The sequence below is a fragment of the Triturus cristatus genome, chromosome 7 (assembly GCF_964204655.1).
Source record: "Triturus cristatus chromosome 7, aTriCri1.1, whole genome shotgun sequence".
Classification (NCBI taxonomy): Eukaryota; Metazoa; Chordata; class Amphibia; order Caudata; family Salamandridae; genus Triturus; species Triturus cristatus.
In genome coordinates this window covers 695098613-695120624 of record NC_140590.1, presented here as the reverse complement: position 1 = coordinate 695120624, position 22012 = coordinate 695098613, and the positions used below count along the sequence as shown (strand labels likewise).

The following is a 22012-nucleotide window of genomic DNA, read 5'->3' as shown; positions in this document are numbered from 1 at the left end:
CGCATACACACACCTTTCTAGGGCTGACCAGTTAACATAAAGTTGTTTTACTAAAATAGTGGAAATATTTAGTTCCGGTTTCAGTCAAAAGTTCATGCTAACTCCATTACAGCTGTAAAAAAGCTAAGTGTGTATTCTGAAATGCCCCTTTCTATCAGGGAGCACTTTTCAACTGGTGTTTGCCACGGCATCAGGGCCGTCGCAAGGATGGAGCAAGCCCGGCTCTTTGCCCCCACTGGCTTTGTACATTTTGAGGTCCTGCCCTCCTGTTACAACATGTTTTAAATCTTGAAACAGAAAGAAGTCCCGAACTCTTTCTTTTGATGCTAATGCAGTAACTCCACTAGGTGGTGCCACATACAGTATGCGCATCCTCCAGGGTACGTTTTCTTAATTCCGAGCCCCTTCTTCCATCACACACCAAAGAGAGACCCCACAGAAATGATGGTCCAACCCCACACAGGCTTCTGTCATGCTTATACAGGATGTAGGAAAGGCATATTTAACTGAGTTATCTGACATATTACTATTAAAAGACAGGATTCATTCAGTTTATATGGTTACCTTTAGAGGCTTTTATTTTTTAAACCCTTTCTTTATTAGAATCTGCATATGCTGGATCAAAAATGGCCCTTAGTGGGGGGAGAAAGGACCTTTGTTGGTCCTTAAAATGTAGAGCAGCAGGCAGTGGCAGCTGACATCTACGGGGAGGGGGATGGGCGGTTGGGTGTGCACAGATATTTTAATACTAAAACAAACTTACCTTAACCAACTTCCTCAGCTTTGGACCTCATCTCAACCAGATACTGAAGTGCGGGCACCAATTGGAGCGGCCTCAAGCGTCTCTCCCAAGGACACCAGAGCCCTGCACTTACTCTTGAGACAGCTGGGTTAGAGGTTTCAAAGTGCGCATGTGTGGCTGGCTGTCGCAAGAAGGCCGGCCAAAAAAACAAGATCACTTTGAAAAGTGCAAACACAGTCCACCCTCCTCCCTGCTGCTGTCATTCAGCAGCGGGCCCGCCCCCATTCTGACGGAGGATGAAAAATAAAATGGTAATATATCACCATATTATTTTTCATGTTTGGTGGTAATTTAAATAGGGCTAACGGAGGAGCTGCTCCTGGCAGCAGGTGCTTGTTTCTGTTATAAGGGTTGTTTAGGTGGTGAATGTGTGGTTCTGTAACAGCTGGCATCTCCAAAGGTGTGTGTGTGTGTTTATGCCACAGTTGCACAGAAGCCTACAGATGTCCAGAGATGTGTGTGCTGCGCGTGAGTGCTGATATCTTTGACAAGGATTTCTTGTCTTTTCGTAGCATACCAGATCACCCACCGCCTGAACACAACTACCTCCAACACTGCCACGGTGGAGGTGCTGAACCCCAGCGTACGGCAGTACACCGCTACAGGCCTGAGGCCAGAGTCTGTCTACCTCTTCCGGATCACAGCCCAGACCAGGAAGGGCTGGGGCGAGGCAGCAGAGGCACTGGTGGTGACCACAGAGAAACGAGGTGAGTGCAGGCACTTTGACTGCAGCACGTATAGGGCAGCGGCTGAAGGATGTGTCAGTCTATGGTGACCGGGGGAGGAAAGAATGGGATGATTGTATCAGGGAGTCTCCACTCTGCGCCAGGTGCTGCTTCATTGCTCCAGACACTGGTCCATGTTGCAGGATCTACATGGTTGCAGCCCAAAACTTGGTATTGAAGGGATGCCTGTCCCTTCACTACCCAGTGACTCTGTAGGCATGGAGTGTCTCGCAGTACATTTGTTATAGTGAAGATGGCTGTGCTGGATGGTGGGGGATGCCTTACACTTTGAAGGATATTGCTAATATTGGGTATTATATTTCTTGAGAAGACATTCATCCAACACCTCACCAATGGTAAAATGCCACATCTCTCATCTACCCCAGACTTTGCCTTTGAGGGGCGACCATATCACTTATTAAGGCAACCATTCCAGCCCTCACCCATTGGAGGAGACTAAATTGCTCGGGGAGGTATCAATTCCAACATTCACCTGTAGGGTGACACCGCATCAGTCAAAGAAGTCCCTTCGCCTTCAGTAGTTCGATACAATGATATTAGCTGAGATCTTCGTCTCTGTATCTCACATTCTTCTTGTGTTTACAGATCGCCCGCAGCCACCCAGTACCCCACTGGTGCAGCAGGAGGACGTCATGGCGAGGAGTGTTCTGCTGTCGTGGGAGCCAGGCAGCGATGGCTTGTCTCCAGTCCGGTATTACACCATCCAGTACCGGGAGTTGCCGAATGGCGAGTGGGCTGTGCATTCCACCGCAGCTAGCCATAACTCCTCCTCTGCTGCCATCGTGGACAGGTGAGGTGGGAGCTCGGTACTCTCAAAGTCATTTGTGGTTAATGGTCTCCTGCCAAGCACTGTTTTGAACTGTGAACGCTCTTAGTCCTGCAAAAAAACAGACTCTGAATCACAGATTAGCCCTGGTGTAAAAAAAAAACCTTAGAACATCCCTACTGCTAGAACCCAAAATACCTCCAGTGCCAGAACTCCAGAATATTCTTAATTTGATGACCAAGAATACCCCCTGGGCTATACGGATGCATCCACAGCCAGAACCCACAATGTACCAGGGCCAGAATCGCAGCATACGGCAGCTCCAAGACAACACGGGATCTTAGTTTTGAAATCTCGCAGTAGACTCTGCAGAACATTTTTCAAATATCCCCAGCACCAAAAGATCACCAATGCTCATAGGAGGACTTCTTTGTTTGGCTCACCCAGAAACTCTGGGTTTGAAGAGCTTACAGAGCACCTCGAAGGATCAGGGTAATCTCACAGTGACTTGAGTGAGGGTAGCAAATAGGCTCCTCTTCCTCAGTCCAGGAGTCAACCATTGGAGGAGGGGACACACTGGCTCCTGGTCCAGGAGTCAACTATTGGAGGAGGGGACACCCTGGCTCCTGGTCCAGGAGTCAACCATTGGAGGAGGGGACACCCTGGCTCCTGGTCCAGGAGTCAACCATTGGAGGAGGGTACACCCTGGCTCCTGGTACAGGAGTCAACCATTGGAGGAGGGAACAACCTGGCTCCTGGTCCAGGAGTCAACCACTGAGGGAGGGGACAGCCTGTAGGGACTGTCCCAGGGGGAGCCTCATATGCAGAGAGCTTCAGCACAGGCCACAGATGCTAAGCCAGTTCTGTGAAACATTTGTCCAAGAACAGATCTGAAGCCCTTTAGCACTCTCCGAAGTCAAAGGTTGCCCATCTTTCAAAAGAAAGCCTTTAACCATGGTTGTAGGTAGAGTTAAAAATTGAGCAGCACTGCAATTACAGCCACGGATCCCCCAGCAGTGTCACAGAATCGTTATAGAATTATTGGCAAACTAGAGGCAAGTTCAGCAAGTATACAATTACTAGTGGAATTTTGCAATCTTTCCACCTTATATGCGGTCTTCTCACCACCTGGGCAAGGAGTGGGGCAACTGTTGGGTAATGCCATCGTAGCCTTCGTGCAATGGGGATGTCATTAGGAGAATTGTGTTCCCTACCTGGAAGGGTGAGTCCTGCTCCCTGTCAGGTGTCCTCAGCATCCATAGCAACGGCCCTCCTGCTTAGAGCAAACCATCCAGGCATTCCAAAGGGAGGTTCTAACGCGGGCTCTTTGCAGGTTATTTGACCTCAGAGACATTGCTGCCCCCCCCGTATCCAGGTTGGAATGGCATCTTCTGCCCCGTTAGGCCACATACTAATCCCTTTCTCAGAAGCACTCAATTATACAGTGCGCACCCGAAAGTGCAGAGCAGGGAACCTGCGGCACCAGTTTTTAGCATACCCCTAGCCCATCCTCTAGTAGTGTTCAAAGAAATGGACAGACACCGCAGCCTCTCAGTTTCACTCCCACCTTAACTTCTACTATCGCCAGGAAACGGCCACTACAACACGGCGGTTTCCACACATGACCATAACCACGCATGCATTACAACGCATGCGTGGTTACAGCGATAAGCCTTTACCACGCATACCTTTACTACGAGATTCGTAGTAAAGCCATGTGTGCTAAAAGTAAAAGGAAAAAAAGGGGAGGGGGTTAGGGGGTCTCCCTCCCCCCAAAAAAGCGTGGGATTAAAAGAGGGGGCTTGGGGGGGCAGCCCCCAAAATAAAATATAAAAAAACTCACCTGTTTAAGACATTTAAAGAAAGAGATGTGGAGGCAATCGGCGTCGTTAGGGGAAACGGAAGGACACTTCCGCTTCCTCTTAACGACGTGCAACGTCATGAAGGAAGATCGAGGAGAGGAGAGATAAGGGGGTGGTGTCGCACAGGGGTAAATTTAAATGTACGTTATTAGTGTGATGTCATTTAACATGAAAATGCCATTAACATGCATAATTTAACAACGAAAATCGTTGTAAAAGTATGCGTGTAAAAGGAATTTTAGTGGTAAAGGGTATGCGTGGTGATGGCATTTGCATTGTAACGCATGCGTGGTAAAGGCATGCGTTACAACGGAATGCGTTGTAAAGTCATACAACCCTATCGCCTTGATTCTGTCTAGTCGAGCATGGGACGTGTGCTTGGGAAGCTGTCCACCATGACATGCCTTCTAAAAGACATCCACACCAGAGTATTTTTGTCTACTCGTAGTTTGAATTACATGATCTTTGATATTATCAACCACATTGGCCCTTTAGCCAGCATAAAACAAGCAGCACAAGCTTGACTTGTAGCTTTTTTAGGTGGAAGTAACATACTGTCCTTTCCGCTCCCCGGCAGTCGCAGTAAGCTGTTTTGTGAGGCGCTGCTCCATCTGTTTGAAATTCATGTTGATGTTTACATAAAATGAGCTTCGACGTCAGGCTAGACAGTAAAACCTTCAAATCACGTGCAGATTGCATATGGTAATGTACTGTTCTGCATAGCACCTCCACCACAGTATTGATGTTTCTTGATGATCATTTGAATAGATCTCTAATGGCATTGAGCAGACACCGGTTTGTTGTCTCCAAACACAGAACAATCATCCCTATGCCCTCTTCTGTCACATAAAATAACGTGCTACCCCACCCTCTTACCTCACCGCCCTCACCAGCCAGATATCACAGAGGCCCTGCACTTTAAAGTGAGCGAGATTTGACCCGGGACTCTTTTTTCCTTGCACACGACAAGGGCAGTGCTTGTAGCCTGGGCTTATAATGCAGAAAAGAAAAGCTGCATGTACCAGAATCCTAACCACTGGATGAACGCCTCACAGCTTACGTAGGTGGGGTGAGCTCGCTGAATGACACTGCCAGTAAGAAGTGCAGGAGTTTGGCTTAACAGCGCCTTACCTGTGGACTCTCATCTAAGGTGGTCCTCGGCCCCCAGTGTCCGTCCCTCTGCTTCGTCCTGCTTTCTCTAACTTCAGGTCCTAAGGTGAGGGCAACTGGTGCTTCGAGAACTTCAGAGAACTTATATTGAGCCTACAAAAATCTCTGTATCAGGGATTGCGCTGATATTTGCTCCCTGCCTTCAAGCACGACCAATTTATAGGAAACCCCTACAAATGAATTCATTCCCAGGAGTCCATCTACAACCACCATCTGCACTCCGCAATCTCACTCCTTCTCACGGTAGTTTCCGCCACCCTCAGGAGCAAAGACAGCAGTCACCTCCCACAGTAAGTAGGTGAACTCTGGAGCTGAAAGCTAGCGGTCCACCATACCGGCTGATGTCAGTGCTGGGGCAAAGGGCCGTCTCTAAGGTAGCCTTGGGTCAGTTCCTCCTCACCCTCCCTCTGGTGCCCACAGGGGAGTCAAGAGTCAATGGTGGGGCAGCGCCACTGACAACCTCTCTCGCTCTCTCCTCATGCAGGTTGAAGCCGTTCACTTCCTACAAGTTCCGGGTGATGGCCACGAATGACATCGGGGACAGCGAGTACAGCCAGGAGTCCGACTCCCTGACCACGCTGCAGGCCGGTCCGTCACTCCTTTTCGTTTGTAACTGTTATTTCGGTCACTTTTATTGCAAAACATAATCATTAAAAAGGACAATTCATGGACACAATGTGCTTAGGAGCAGACATAATGGCAGGGTGTTCTTCTTTAACGCTCCCTCCTCTCTCAGGCTCTGTTCTTTCTTTCATCTGGTGCATGTGTCCTGGCCGTCTTTCTCTTTCCTTTTCCATTATTCTTGCTCTCTTACCTCTCCCGGCCACCCTCTCTCTTCTCTTTCTGGCCATGTCTTTTCTATTCATCCGCTAACATGTTCTTTCTCGCTTCTGACTTCTATTGGTTTCCTGTTCTCATTGTTGGAAGATGACAGAGGTTCTCCCATGGAATTGAGTCAGTGACTGAAGATGGCCAGGCAGCCGTTCTGAAGTGCCGCCATGTTTCAGGTCTCTCCTACAGTAGCCCGTAGAAGGGATCAGGGCGCCATAGTGCTCTGTGTTAATAGTTGGTTTCAAAGCGCCTCTGCAGACCGCTGGTCATTGGCAGTCATTGTCCAACGTCGCTTTGAAACTGGTTAAATGTCACAGCACGTTGGTTTCTATGAATTGAATAATGCTTGCTCGGTCGGCCTGGATTATCCTCATTGGGTAAGAACTATAAACAGAATGCGATGAAATGGAAATTCCCAGATCGCTCACCAGTGGCCTTCATTACATTGACAAATCTCACTTAACACTCAAGAAGTTGTTTTTCTGCTTCTCCTAAGTTTTTAAGGCAGACCTTAAACCTTCTGAAATGTTTACTCTACGTCTCATTCCCCCAGTAGTGGTAGGAATTGCACTAAAAGGATAAGGGCTGTTAGCGTGGGCTACGCTTTCGGTTCAGAAGGTATCGGGGTTGGGTCAAGGCTTGCTGTTCGGAAGTTACATCATGGTGTATTGCAAGATTGACAGTCGTGGGTGATTAAGTTAGGGCTGCTCGATCACTACAGGGTGAACTGTATCCCCACTACTGGCTGGAGGCACGTGAAAATGTCAGTCATGCTCGTTGCCTATGCCGCAATGGCAGCTTCGAGATGCCTCCATCCACAGCAGTCTGTTGTGGGTCAAATCGGACCTTAAAGTGGGGCATTTGCTGCCTTTTGTTTTCATTTGTGAGAGCTTGCTGTTTATGTTTGTAAAGCTGTTTGTTTTTTACCTCTTCAGCTCCAGATGAAGCTCCCACGATCCTCACTGTTACGCCTCACACAACAACATCAGTTCTAATCCGCTGGCAGGTACGCTCCTGGAGCACTTTAAATTCTATGTGTAACTAACTCTGGAGCACTTTCATTTTCAGCATCTTCTCTGTGTTTCTGGAGAACAGTTACTGTGGACTAGTGTCTAGCCGTTCAATACTTTCACTACAGATAGTATATCTAACTTCCAAGCACTTTATTTTACCAACTTAGTATGTGTTACCCTGAGGCACTTTCACTTTGGTCATTGTATCTGACACCCAAGCACTTTCATCCTGTACAGAAACACCAAACCTTTAGAACATCTAACCGTACAGATCTTCCACTTGGTATTAGTCGCTTGGTACACCTAACTCAGCCACACTGATGGTAATATCTTCAAAGTATACCACCTGAGTAAGAACATGGAGCACTACAACTCTTTCACTGTTAAGGAGTCTGTGTATCTTACTGCATTTATTCAAACTCTTCTGCTCAGGTATTACGATTGTTAAAAAACAGTCTGCTGACCCACCAATATGGGGCCTGAAAGTGTTTATAAACAAAAAGAAAAATCAATCTGTGACTCACAGAAATGGGAGACAAGGGGATCCCCGATAACTAAATGAGCAAGGCATACATGTATATGTCTGTGTGTGCCTGGAGTCAGTAGGGATCATGTGAGGAAACTGAAACAAGTTATACAGATGCAGGATCTGAAGTCACGAGGACGTTTGCAGACAACCTTCAAATGGACACAGAAATCAAAACTAACAGTAATTAGCAAGGTAATCAGACATTTCTCAGCGCCAGGCATGAGAACGAGGCTCTGCATGTCATAGAAGTGTCCAGTGTAAAGGCATGGTTAGCAGGGAGCAGAAAGATGGCTGCGGCAGTCACAGTCAGGATAAAGGAAGATTCGGGAGGACCGGGAGCAACACCATAGGACGAACGTGGGATTCTTTTCCTGAGACAAATGAACAGGAGTTTCCCCTCCCCACCCCCCATGTGGCAAGTAGTTGTTTCAACTAGGGCTTGACGTTTGGAAGCCATTTAGGAAGCAGAGTGCCATAAACCACAGAATAGATAGACCTTCGTCCGGTTTTTCCTCAGCAGATTAAAGCTACGAAGATAACACTTGTGACACTAAAAACTTTAAAAAGGGGAATTCAACACATGCAGGGCAGAGATTTTGATTGTGCGGATTTCGACCTTGAGAGGCAGGTTTAGCCTCTCCAAATAACAGATATCCACACATGGTTGTGGTGTAATGGGATCTCCATTAATAGATCATGAGGATGGACAGGTGTGTGTTTAGAGCACAAGTTGGGGGTACACGCAGGTAGGCGGTGCCCACCCACTCTTTTCACAGGATGGACGCCATCCCTCCTGCCAAGAAATTGGGCCCTACAGAAATATACTGAACATGTTCCAGTGTAATTTTCAGATATTCGGGACACGTTCAGCAGCGCCTGCACGTTGTCTGCTTTTGATTCCCAGCAGCAACGAGCAGGTGGTGAGGGCCCCCTTCCCCCCCTCCCCCACAGCTGGGCCAAAGTTAAGTGGCTACAGGCCTCCTTTTATTTGAATATCCTGACAGGGGGCGGCCTGGACCCTCACACTTAATTGTAAATGCCATGGAGGGGAAACAAAGACTCACAGCTTGTTATCTCTTCACAGGTACTTAAGAGAGGCGTGCTTTTGCCTTTGTTCAGTCCCTGCATATAAGAGATGCATGCATGTTAAGAATGTCAGGGGTGTTTGTCTGTCCCAGTAGTTACACAAATAACAATTTCAATAGCACTATTCTATTTCTTTTATGGCGCTATACAACCCAGTGCAGGGAGTCAGAGCTCTTTACGCAAAAATACACATTATACGTTGTCAATAAATCATGTACATGAGTAAATCAGTGTACAAGATAAGTTACATGAGACAGTGAGGGTTACATGTTTATGAGTCACATGTCCTTCCTCACTGTGGTTTTTTAAAAGGATTACAATTTGTGAACTGCAGGTAACAAAAGGATCTCTGTGTTAAAAGCCATGACCCACTTTACTATCTACATAAAATAAAAATCTGTCATCTGCGTGTTAGATGATGTGCTTTGCAGGAGACACATTTACCTTCTCCACTACTTTGAATCAAATCTGGGACTTTACAAAACACAGATCTCTCCAGCAAGTGCATTAACTACCAGAGTTATCGCACCATTATTACTATTCCCTGAGGTTTTATTGGCACCTTCACAGCAGATGTCTTAACCCAATCAAATATTCTAAAATGTAGACTTTGCAACCAATTAAGCATAACAGATCTACTGCCATGTTTCTCCTTGTTGCCAATTTGTTTGTGGCAGGGTTTAAACAAATAACTGTATTAGTTGAGGCCCAGATTTTGCGTCGGGATTGTGCCACTTTTTTGGCACAACCCAAACACCAAATCTAATTTGTTAATATCTGATGTCACTTCTTGTGATGTCACTTCCTGTGATGCACATGCAGTGTCATGCGTCATGACATCATGTGTTGTGATGGCATGCATCATGATTTCACTTGCATCCTGCCTAACCTGGTTAGTACCCCCACTTCTTTTTTTAGGACTTGTGCCCTGTTCATGTTGAAATAATACCCAGGTAGAAGAGTTGAAGCACAGCAGCTCAAAAATTCCATCTGACCAGATCGTCTCCAAGGACACTTAAGTTAACATCATGAATTTGTCCAACTAATCTTTTATCCCATTAATGTTTTGACTTTAAATTCGGATGTAAATGTTGGGGGATTGGTTCTGTTGAGAGGAAATGGTACACAACATGTCATCTATGACTAGCAGCATTGCCAGTTTATCTAACGTTAGGAGCACTTGCGGTTACAGAGCCAGTGTATCACTGGAACACTTGGCTTTACCCAGTCAGCATATCTAACTCTTGAGACTTTCACTGTACTACTGCAAGTGCATCTATTTCTCAGCGCTAATATCCCTAGAGTGCTCTCTTTGTACCACTGCAACTGTCTCTCAGTGCTACTCAATGAAGTGGCAAAAAACTCCGCAGAGATCCCCAAGTGGCGGAGTGCAGTGCCATTCGTGCTGATCTTCCTGCCGCTCGAGTAGACATTCTACCCGAGCGGCAGCTCGCGCTCGCCAACCGTAAGTTGATGAGCACGAGCAGGGAAAAAAACTCCACTGCACTACGTGAAGTGGAGTTTTCTGCACTCCATGAGCTCCGCGGAGCACAGAGTGCAGAAAATTCCGCAAACTCCATGAACGCAGCAGAGTTCACCGCCCAGGCCACCCTGTCGCATTCTCCCTGACTCACCCTCTTCAGAGGAGAAGGTGTGTTCAGCGGTTACTGAATAATGTCATTAGAGTCTAGAGTTTGTCTAAACAACGGGGGGCCTAGGACTGAGCCAGTCCTGAGAGAACAGACTGCCTATTGCTCATTTCTGACCTTTTTATTGTCTACCACAGGCCCCGGCGGAAGACAAGATCAACGGGATCCTGTTAGGTTACCGCATCCGGTACCGCGAGCTGGTGTATGACGGGCTCCGCAGCTTCACCTCGCGCACTATCAACAACCCCAGCGCTAAGTGGACTGAGCTTACGTGTGAGTAGCGTCTATCTGTGTGGGGATGTTATCGGAGAGAAGGGGCTACTAGAATGAACCCTGGCACACTGCCCGCTGAACCCACCAGGGCATGAAAGAGAAACAGCTGGAAAGCATAATTGTTTATTTATTATATCCTTTCTCGATCTGTGGAATGTTATACTGCTTTTTGTAAATAATGTAATGTATCATGTTTTAATTGTGCAATGTGTTTATAGGTATAGTAGTACTATTTAATATTGTTGTTCAACATATTTTTAAGCCACATAACTTGTGTAATTATTTGGGTTTCTCTGTTGTCCCCTCAGTTTCACCTTTTAACCTTGCAGCTGTTTTTTCATGTTGTGTTTTAATGTTTGTTGTGTCCTGGTTTTCCAGCGTCCAATGGCATTGTTCGCTTGCTCCTTCATGTTCAGTTGTGCACCTTACACCTTTCAGTTTTGTGTTTTCTATATTAACATGCCTAGAGGTGTGGCGCAGCGGCCAGGGCAGATGACTCTGGAGCATGTGGCTAAAGGTTCGATCTCTGACTCCGGTAGCAGCTCAGCCCAGCACCATGTGACTCTGGGCAATAGCTCGCTTAATCTTCCTAACTACCCCCAGTGCCTTGAGACCCTTAGGGGTGATTAGTTTGCGCTTTATAAGTACCGGGTTATTATTATTATTAACCCGTTCGCTGCGTGTGTCAGCCAACGGCCGTCGCGAGCCCTACCTCCGTAGTGTTGCGCACGTCCGTTGGCCGATGCGGACCCGCCCGCACATGGAAACGCCCGCACCACGGCGGATTTTACGCCGCGGTAAACGGGTTAATGACACTGCATGGCTCGAATTCACCAATTATAAACAATTTGACTGGACAGTAACTCTGAAGAAAAAATCTACTTTGCAATTTGCTTTTTCCTCCTACTAGGTTCACTGAATCGTTTCATCTGTCGAAATTGTCCATGTTGTATCTCAAAATGTAAGTCCAAAAGGACTGGAGTAAAATGAGTCACAGGTCAGGCACAGCCTCTCCTGGTCCTTCCAGTATTTTCATGTCACAAAACATGATAAGTTAACCAATGCATAGCATTTAACTTGTCTGTATTGAGGACAGTTCCTATAACAATTCTGCTTATATTATTTATTTAGTTGCAGATTCGCTTTCCCTGCTTCCCTCCCCACTCCCTGCCTGACCTCTATGTGGCCTGTGTTATTGATTAGCAAAAGTTGATTAATTAAATAGTAATATGAATTAGATGTTGAAGGCGCTTTTCCTTAGTTCTATCTTCCAATCTGAGCTGCTGAAAGAGCGCTGATAATCATAACCTGAGCATTCGGAGTTCAGTCGCTGCCATGAGAAAAAAATTCTAAAATCCCAAACAGTGCTTAATTTGTAAAAATAATTTTAAAAACATGAGTGCCAGAGCCCTCGTAAGGAGGCCACTGCACCCTGGTCTGCCAATTGTCCCTACCTTTGCATCCTATGACAGTGCCAACACAACTACTAACCATCACATTCCTTCAAGTAAGACAATTCAGACTCTTCCAGGCCCTCAAAGCTTTAAGAAAGGCTTGGGTGTCGGGTATCAGGCATTTTTGTAATGTATATTAACCAACCAACAAGTGTTGGTGGGTTCAACTTTAAGTTAGACAAGCAGCGCCACCATGTGGCAGGCTGTCATAAGTGCCAGTGTTGACAATTAAGTGCCGGTGCTGAGCACTGGAAACCACCGGCTCAAATTAAGCACTGTTCCCAAATGTGAAAACTCATAACACAGGCATGCATCTTGCGATGTTAGCATGGGCCCTGCTGGGGAGGCGAGCGTGCTACTATAACAACTGTGTAACTTAAACTGCTAGCAGAACGTATGCTGAAGGCAGGGCTTGCGGCATGTTCAGTGCTTAATTTGTAAAATAGTAAGTGTCAGAGCCCTTCTCCGAAGGCCCATGCAGCTTGTGTTGGGAATAATGTGCCAGTGCCGAGCTCCAGAAACATCCAGCTCAAATTAAACACTGATGTAGATGTAGGTGGAGAGACCGGTGAGCCCACAGGAGCTCCACAAGCCCAATCGCACTAGAAAAAAAAAAACATTTTTGCAGGACACTAAATTTTGCACTATGACACAAAGGCGGGTAAGTGCTGTTTTGCTTACGTGTTTTACTGGAGATCCAGAATAAATTTAAATGCAAGGACATTCATCCAAATGTAAGCCACATAACTTGTGTAAAGTCGTGTAAATTGCTCGTGAATTGTCCTTGTTTCCTTTGGTGCTAGGATCTCATGCAAAGCCGGATCACACTAGCTTTGTATGAGAAGCCATTGGTGTTTTCACTGCTCCTGCTCTGTTACTCTCCCTTTACATCAATAATAGGGGGTCTGGTGCTCCAAGACACAGCCTACACTCGTCAACTTTCAGCGTAAAATATTGCAAACATTGCTTGGATAGATATGCTGTCGATAGTGGCAACTTAACATGTCTCAGTCCCTGTATCCCTACTACACCTCATTGTGTGATCCTGGACGCATCACTCTCCCCTGGTTTGTAAAAGTTCTTACAAAACCTAGAGTTATTTGAAACTGGTTGAACGTGTGAATTAAGCACTTGATGATAACCGGTCGCGCCAATGTGTACATTTACAGTCTTGTGTGCTTCTCGACGATGCCCCTGGCTATCCTCTGTCCGAATGTATGCTTTGTGCTAAATATTAATTCTGTCTTTGCATTGTTGAATTATATAGTTAGCTATTGTTTCTAATCAAAGTTATGAATCCACCCCGCTAGAAATATTTCTTAGCTCACTAAAGCTACAAAGTTCTTTCGAATCAATGTTCTCAGATCTAACTCCATTTATAAGACAATCCTGTCACCTGCTGGCTATTAAGTAGAACTACATCCTACCTTATTATTGTCGGCATGGATTTTGCGTTCTGAGAACCCCGAGAAAATCAGAGTATGATTGGTCTGTTGGCAACATTGCCACGTGCGAACTCCCAGAACCCTGATTGAGTTCTTTCTTTGCATTCCCACTTCACTAAACGGTGGGATCAAGGTCGAATCACTATATGTACCACCAGAGTCCGGTTCTAATGTTCGACAAAACGGAGGGCCTTATTTAGATTTTGGCGGCGGTTTTCTTACGTTTCTCACAAACGTGGCAGATGTCCCGTCAAACGGTGGCACTTTTGTTCAAACGGTTGGGATATTTGTCACGGTTGTGACGGTGAAACCTCCACAAAACTGTAAATCAGGCCCTGTATTTCTAAAAAAAAATGTGAGCCCCTAACATTAAGAGAGACTGTAATTAACAACGGCATATTAGCATTTGTACTTAACAGTGTGTTTTTTTATGGAGCTTACAAACGTCGTGAACCCCCCCTGCTGCGCCCCTCCCCCACCCCCCACCCCGCCCGAGAGATGTGCTGCTGTGTACTGATGCTTCTGTCCTGCTTGCCTGTTGACAGTGTTTAGTGTTTTGTCTTGTAACTAACCTTCCCTCACTGCTCTTGCCTCCCTCGCCACGCGCAGCCGTGTATAACATCCGGAACCTGAGTGAGACCAGCTTGACCCAATACGAACTGGACAGTAAGTCCGAACTTTTCATAGCAATGCTTCATGTGAGAGGGGAGAGGAGCGTGAGACTGGCAGCAGAGACACACTGGCCTGTGGGGTTCATGGTTGAATCTTCAAGACAGTTAGCGACCTCAGACAAGCCTGGAGAGCTGGGGAGAAGTCAGTTATTTTAAGTGGTGCCTATTCTGAAACTGCGTGCATCCTTGTCACTCCAGCATTGTGGAGGGGACCAGTTGAGATCAGTCACCCCATAGCTGCCCTATTTAATTCATATACTTATTTAACATTACTTAAAAAAGTGAATGGTGGTTATTTTGTTTAGTGCTTTTAACCGAAATGAATTTAGAACTGTAACTCCTAATGAGTGCACATGGAGCAATAACAATAAAGTATAGAGTGGGGGAGGGCCCCAATAGTATCCGTTTTCTCTCACTTGGTAGCTGATTAAAAAATTACCAGTTTTGCTAAACCCAGCGTGGTTTAATGTATAACTTGCATTTACTTTATGTTTAGCCCTAACCTATTACCCTTTTTAAATTTGTATATATTATTCTCAGTTAACCACTTCATTTTAGTCTATTTCAAATCTACATATAGTTGAAATGTCGAGCAAAAAGTCTCCTTTTCTCCTCCATTAGTTCAGCCACACTTCGCTTTATTTTGACATTTTTTTATGAAGAGTTTTCTGATATTAAACTGACAAGGATTAACACACTTTTCAAAATAAGAACTTTTCTTTATTCCATGAAATGAATGTGGCTTTTATACTTTATCTGCTTGTTATTACTGTCATGTATCATAATATGCCACCTGTTTTCTACCAACAGTGGCTCCTTGTTTCTAGTCTCTTGTCCACAGTTCCTTCTTGAAGCCCTTACAGTCGAGCCGTCTACTCTTCATTGCTTGATTGTTCTCCAGAGTGTGACTTCACATTTCTTTACATAAAGCATGTGCGGGCTGCATCAGTTACTGTAGGAGGTTGGTACAGAACTGGCAAAACATTTTGCCTGTTTGCAGCAATCACCTTTCCTTGGAGTCTGACTTCCATGTGCGCCCTCCTCTAGTTTTAGTTTCTTGGTTTGGCTTCCATTTTAGAAGCACTTTCCCAGAATGCTATGCAGGCTGTGAGGTAGTAGGCGCGGCAGCATTCTGGGCTGCTGTGTAAGCTGCTGGTCTGTTCATGATGTTTCAGACAGCTGCTTCCCTGTGAGATAACGAGATAGATATATTTGATCTATGTCTACAGCCCAAAGGGTGGGTCTTTAGGAACCATAATGAAAACAGAGCGTACTTTTCATGAAAGCCTCGCTGGTATAATGATAGGAAATGTCTCTTGTCTGGCTGCTGTTGTCAGACGGGAAAGGCCAGGATAGAACGGTGGCTTTGATGTTTGGTAGCTAACAAGGAAAGCATGAACTGCCATACTCAGAAATCTTGTGTTTTCAGTAGCACGAGTCCAATAGAAGTGAAGAAGGTAAAGGGCCCCTGCCCTGAAGCTTCATTCTTCGTTCATTGCTGTGGTCGTGAATCCTGATTGGGCAACAGCAGCAGTGACGAAGGCAGGAATACGATACTTCCTTTGTACCGCAGTGTCCTGATTTATGCTACAGGAGGACAAGCTTGCCCTATTACTAGGAGCAGCCGCTAGGGAAATGTAGTGGTGGGGCTGGGGGACAGGGGGATCACACAAAAAATAAAGAAAAGAAAAGCTCACTTACCTGCAGGTCGCCACCTCTCCTCCATTCTCTTCTGTAGTCTCTAGGAAGCAAGAAGCGCACAGGCTCCCACACTCCCCTAGCCAATCACGACGTTGCTGTTACCAGCATGACAGCAGCATCATGATTGGTCTGAGCACCCTGGTTCAGCGCTCAGACAAGCGAGGGAGAGCCTGTGCATGTTCTTCATCCGGCCTTGCAATACAACAGGGTGGAGAATATGCTAAGTGCGCATGACGGTTTGGCCGGCCATCTTGGGCCATCCAAACCGTGATGCGTACTTAGCATATTGCGCTTATGGTGCAGTAACCACTCCTCCTCCCTGTGAGGACAAACAAGTCCCCACCTCCCCCCCCCCGAGACCTGGCTCAGGCTCTGTACAAAAAATAAAATGATAACGTAACGTTATTAAGGTTGCGTTCTTATAATTTTATTTTCCCTTTGAACTCAGTGGGGCAAATCTCCTCCACCTTAGCCGCCGCTGCCTATTATGCAGGGATCCAGGAGGTCACATGATCAGTCTCGTTGCAAAGCCCTTATGTCAAACATAATCTTGTACTAATATATTCGATTCTGCCATGTCTTCGTAGATCTCAGCAAACACAAGCGCTACGAGATCCGAATGAGTGTGTACAATGCAGCCGGAGAGGGGCCTTTCAGCACACCACAGGAGGTTTTTGTTGGAGAGGCGGGTGAGTCAAACATGCACAGGTGACATTTTTATGGCTTTCGAGTGGGATGTTGGGATAATGGCAAAAAAGCACAAAAAGAGCTGTTATTTGATGGAATTTTATCAAATATTACCTGGCACTCCAACAGCTTTCCTCTGCCAATATCAAAGTTGTGCCTCTTGTTAAATAATACTGAGTGTTGTAATATTTTTGACTAGAGTGTAGATGACGTCAATTATGAATTTTGCATCAAGATGTGAGAATTGGACTGTCAGTGCTATGATGATACACTCGTCTTTCTCTGTCTTCAGGGTGATAGCAAACATTCATACATAGTTCCAACCCCCTGGCATTGGTACCAGGGACCTGATATTTGCTTGCACTGGAAGCTGAGGTCATCGGGGCACTCAACACAATAGTGCGCATTTTATCATTAATCCAGAATGATTGGTGGAATTGGTCTTATCCATTCTAAGAAATGTTCTGGATAGAAACATAATGGGATGAAATATGAATGTCTCTCACAGAGAAGTGGGCATTTGCAACTTTTTATTACTCCTGGGCACATTGGTGTTACAGAAGAAGTAGGGAAACCCGTTGCATACATGAGAAGTTAGCTCCTTAACTGTGTGAGGTTATATTCCCTCATTTGGGAGAGGAGTTGACCTAATGGCTAGGGCGGTCGACCTCGATTCTGGGTAACTAGGTTTGAGTCTCGGCAACGACTCTGAACATCCTGTGATTCTGGGCAAATAACGTAATCTCCCCGTGCCTAACAAAAATGAATGTGTCCTCATGTAACGCAAATGGTGCTATGTAAAGTGCTCTGATACACGATACCTTCGGGTCAAGTTCGCACTATATAAAACTCCCCAAAAAATAAAAATAATTGGAATTGGCATGACCCCAGACATGTCAGGCAAAGTAGCCTGTGAGGGCCTTTTTACCTCCATCTGTAATATGGCTGTGCACCTCTGGTGTATTACAGATGGAGGCGAAAAGGCCCTCACGGGACACACTAATGGTACTACACCCAGGAAGGGGGCACAGTTAGTGTTCCGCCCAATGGTGACATTTGGGAGGGGGCATGGGTGGCCATGGGGAAACTCCTCAATCGGGTGGCGCTTCCACATGCTTCACTACCTCAAGGGGGTGACCCTCCCTCCATCCAGTTATGGGCTTGCCCTTTTGAGACACTGTTGCACCGTCATTGTCCCAGCAGAGCAGGGTCCTGAAGGCTGCACGTGAGGCTCAGATACACCTTGGCATCAGTCATTCTGGTGTTAGAAAACAAACACCAATCTTTGGCCCTGTAAGGGATGGCTTGCTGAATATCATGGATGCTCACCAGATTTGTTGCTCTGACATGTGGCTATCGGTCCTGGTACAACAACGGTGTCTATCTACCACCAGAGAGTCAGGATGTCTGCATCCATTTCAGGTTTTCTGGATAACCACTGACAACATACATGATTTCCTCTTAGATTTAATATATGAAAATATATGTTTAGTGGATACCCAAAGTGTGACCTTGATCTAGCCATCCTGTCCTTGTTGGGCAACCTTTTGCGACACCGCAGTGTTTGTATAGATTCATATTTACACATCTACCTCATTCTGGTAGAATCGAGTCATATGATGGCAGGAGGTGAATGTATGTGAATCTATTAAATATATCAAGCTGCTAAACTAGTGTTTGGGTTTTGCATAACCTTCAGCAGCACAGGAGGGTGCTGCTGTGTGGTGTTCCAACAGAAGACAGTAGAAATTGCATTCACGTTCTATAAAACTCAGCAAGAAGATGAAGAAACGGAACAACCCTTCTCATCTATTGCAGCTAGGTTATGGAACACCTAGCCAGTGGACATATGAGGCCGTATTACGCAAAGTGTCCCGGCAGCACAACAGGCGTTTGTGCCTGCTTTGTGCTATCCCGGGGCACTTTGGTATTACAGAAGCGGCCACAGACGTTTCTGCAGCCCCTTCTGTAATAATAAAAGTGCTGGCGCACATACTCAAGAGGGCGCTCCTTCATTTACAACGGGGTGTGGCCCCATGCAAATGAGGGAATTCCTTTGAATCTGTGCCACGCCGTATTATAGATGCGGGTGCAGAGGCAAAGAAGCTGGGGGAAGAAGGGCAGCCCTCTGGAGGGTGTAAATGGTGTCCCATGGATCCCCCAGACATCCCCTTGCAGGTGGGTGCAGTCACTCACTGCAATCACCTGCAAGGGGATTTATAATCCCCTTTAAAAGTGTAAGCGGGTTGCCACCCGAACAGTGAAACACGGAGCGGCTGCTTCAAAGTCGCTCGTTTTTTTTACCTGAATGCGCTGCCCTGGGGGCAGCACGAGTTAGCAGCTGCCCTGGGGGGCAGCACATTCTACGTAATAGAACGCACTTTTCCTGTTTGCGCCTGGCACACCTGTTTTAAGGTGCACCAGGCACAAACAGGGAAAGTTCACCCTATACATAATAAGGCCCCTGTAAGAAATGCATTTTGTGACATTTAGGAAGGCTCTGCATTCATCCAAACGTCCCTCCAGCTGGCAATTTGATTCTGTGCTTGGATGCCATTTAGATTAGAGAGCTAGACGCATGCTGATCCCGTTGAATTGCTAAAGATAAATGAGGTGTCCTTCCACAGCAGGGTGTTATGCTAGATTTACAAGTTTCCTTTTTCTGAAGTCATGGCGTTAGGTGCTATATGGCTGTTGAAGAAACACATGTAGGTATATGTTCAGGATAGAGAACTGCAGGATTATAGTTCTATAAGCAAACAACATTGTCTTCTCTATCCTTAATCTTCCAGATGTACATCTTTGACATGCATGAATCTATGCAAGATACCAAGCAGAAGAGCCAGGGTTACTCCTTCTAGAACGGAGCTGATTTTTAGATTAGCTACTAACCATGTGAATGAGTCCCCTTCAGGTTCATTTTCTACAAATGTACACATTCATCTTATGTGGATAGACTGAAAATCTGCTGTGGCCCTGGCCTTCCTGGACCTAAATTGGAAACCTTTGTTTTAGAGTATGGAACTTCCATAGATTCAGGTATTCACATTTCCTGTAACTTATTGATGTTGTGCCTCGAGATGGCTGAATATATTTGTGTTATTAGAATCTATGAAAGATATTACGTTGTTGATTCAGTATTAAAGATAACTTATTCTTCTGATGCTAAATCCAACCTGTGCCAGTTTTTGATCAGTTAGATTAAATTACACGTATGTGGGATATTTGGATCTAAAATCACACCTTTCACTCTGTGCTCCAACTATCCAGTGTATCAAACTGACAGTAAATTTCCCAGACCGGACATTACGACGCTCCCTGGGGTATAATTTATTTCACTTGACCATCTCGTCATAGATGACATGTCCTTTGGCTATGGAAGCCTCAGTCTAAAGTAATGTTAATTTTTCTTGTAGTGCCCACTGCCCCACCACACAACGTCGCCATCCAGACAGCTACTGCCACCCAGCTGGACATCACCTGGGAGCCTCCACCTCCTGAAGCCCAGAATGGGGACATCCAAGGTTACAAGGTATGTTTCTCAGCTATTCCTCTATTGCATGTAGGTCAAGAGCCATACCCCTTGGCTGGTGCCTCTGAAGGGCCAGTCCACGTGGCAGCCTCTTCTCCATGCCTACTGGCCTTGCGGATGGCCGCCCTGTCTCATAATCTGCTACATTTACCTACAGCCCCCTTATGCTATACAATTAGTTGTGGGGACCTACAATGGTGAATCCCAAAATGTGTATATGTTCTTATTTCAATTCAATATACAAAAAAAAGACCAAATCTTCTGATTCACAAAATCAGTAGATTTGTTTGACGTGCAATGTGTGTACGGAGAATATGGTGCTGATGGCATAGTGAATGGTGAACACGTGATAAAACCTTACAAGCGGGTGTGAAATTATTGAATTCCCAACAAGAGTATTTAAAGAGTTTTCAAGAAGCAGCCCATTCAGGCTTTCGGTCGTCTCACAGTACTGAATTGGCGTTGGTGGAAGTGTCTGAGGCCATTTGAGAGTGCCTTGATGCCGGCGGGAGAGCAGCCTTAGTGCTGCTCGACCTGTTGGCTGCTTTTGATACGGTTCCTCATTCTTTGCTGCTTGACCGACTTGCGGAGATCGGTGTTTCAGGGTCGGTTTGGGGCTGGATTAGGTCCTTTTTGGAGGGCCGGGTACAACAAGTCTGGCTGCCACCGGTCAAGTCTGCCCCTCTGCCAGTTACTACTGGGGTCCCACAAGAGTCGTCCCTTAGCCCCCTCTTGTTTAACATCTATCTTACTCCTCTAGTCATATTGGCTGAGGATCTGGGGGCTAAGGTGATCGCCTATGCTGACGATACCCAGTTACTTTTCACCTGGAAAAAGGATGAGGATTCCGTGGCTCCTGTTCAATTCTGCCTGTCCTCGGTTTTTAAGTGGCTTGCGGGCGCCCAATTAAAATGCAATGAGGACAAGTCGGAGATACTCTTGTACGGCAACTTTCCCTCTGGCTTTAAAGATCTGATCTGGCTGTCAGAGTATCTGCCACCATCTTCCAGCAGCCGTATTGCTAAGAACTTGGGAGTTTGGTTTGAGGATAACTTGTCTTTTGCCACCCAGGTAAAGAGACTATCTGGGTGCTGCTTTGGCCTTCTCAAAATCTTGAGAAGATTTCTTCCACTTCTCCCACAGGCGGCGAAAGAGACAATAGTCTGCATGCTCATTCTCTCCCGCCTTGATTATGCCAACGCGCTTTATGTGGGGATTCCAGCATACTCTCTTAACAAACTTCAAGTGGTGCAAAATGCAGCGGCACGGCTTTTGGGAGAGATTTCTCTAAGAAGTAGCATGCGAGGCTATCTCCGCTCCCTTCACTGGCTCCCTATGGCGGCCCGGGTGAAATTTAAATCTATTACTATTGCCCATCGTGCCCTGCATGGCCATGGGCCATCCTACTTGCAGAAACGGTTTTCCTTTTATGTTCCGGGGAGACTGTTATGCTCCTCCGTTCTCCGCTTGGCAAAGATTCCCCGCTTTCATCGGCATAGGCTGGGTGGCTGTTCTCTTGCTGTTTTGGCGGCCCAGGCCTGGAACGCTTTGCCGCTTGCGCTTCGTAATACTGAAGATCCTGTGACTTTTAAAAAATTGCTAAAAACTCATCTCTTTGCTTAGTTTGGTCGTGCTCTCAGTCCCCTGTGCTCGCGCCGGGACACTCCTTGGAGTAGCTGTGCGCGTTAGAAAATTAATTAACATAACATAGTTCTTGGTTGGGGAAAGTAGTCGATGTTTCAACCCTAATGGAATATACTGTATTCTGCATTTAAATACAGCCTATGTCAAATGA

The 22012-nt window shown here is 46.0% G+C and overlaps 1 protein-coding gene across 8 annotated transcripts in view; it reads left to right on the top strand.

Moving 5' to 3' along the window:
• The window catches only part of SDK2 (sidekick cell adhesion molecule 2), a 1027095-nt gene that overhangs the window by 917013 nt on the left and 88070 nt on the right, over positions 1 to 22012 (top strand). For 6 of the 8 annotated variants that reach the window (XM_085617350.1, XM_085617348.1, XM_085617353.1 and 3 more), the window contains 8 exons: positions 1315 to 1509; positions 2134 to 2338; positions 5831 to 5934; positions 7113 to 7183; positions 10592 to 10727; positions 14236 to 14292; positions 16586 to 16687; positions 20102 to 20217. In XM_085617350.1, coding sequence (XP_085473476.1) covers positions 1315 to 1509; positions 2134 to 2338; positions 5831 to 5934; positions 7113 to 7183; positions 10592 to 10727; positions 14236 to 14292; positions 16586 to 16687; positions 20102 to 20217 — 986 coding nt within the window. The remainder of the gene's footprint in view (positions 1 to 1314; positions 1510 to 2133; positions 2339 to 5830; positions 5935 to 7112; positions 7184 to 10591; positions 10728 to 14235; positions 14293 to 16585; positions 16688 to 20101; positions 20218 to 22012) is intronic. The other 2 variants (XM_085617351.1, XM_085617355.1) reach the window with 1 other exon arrangement.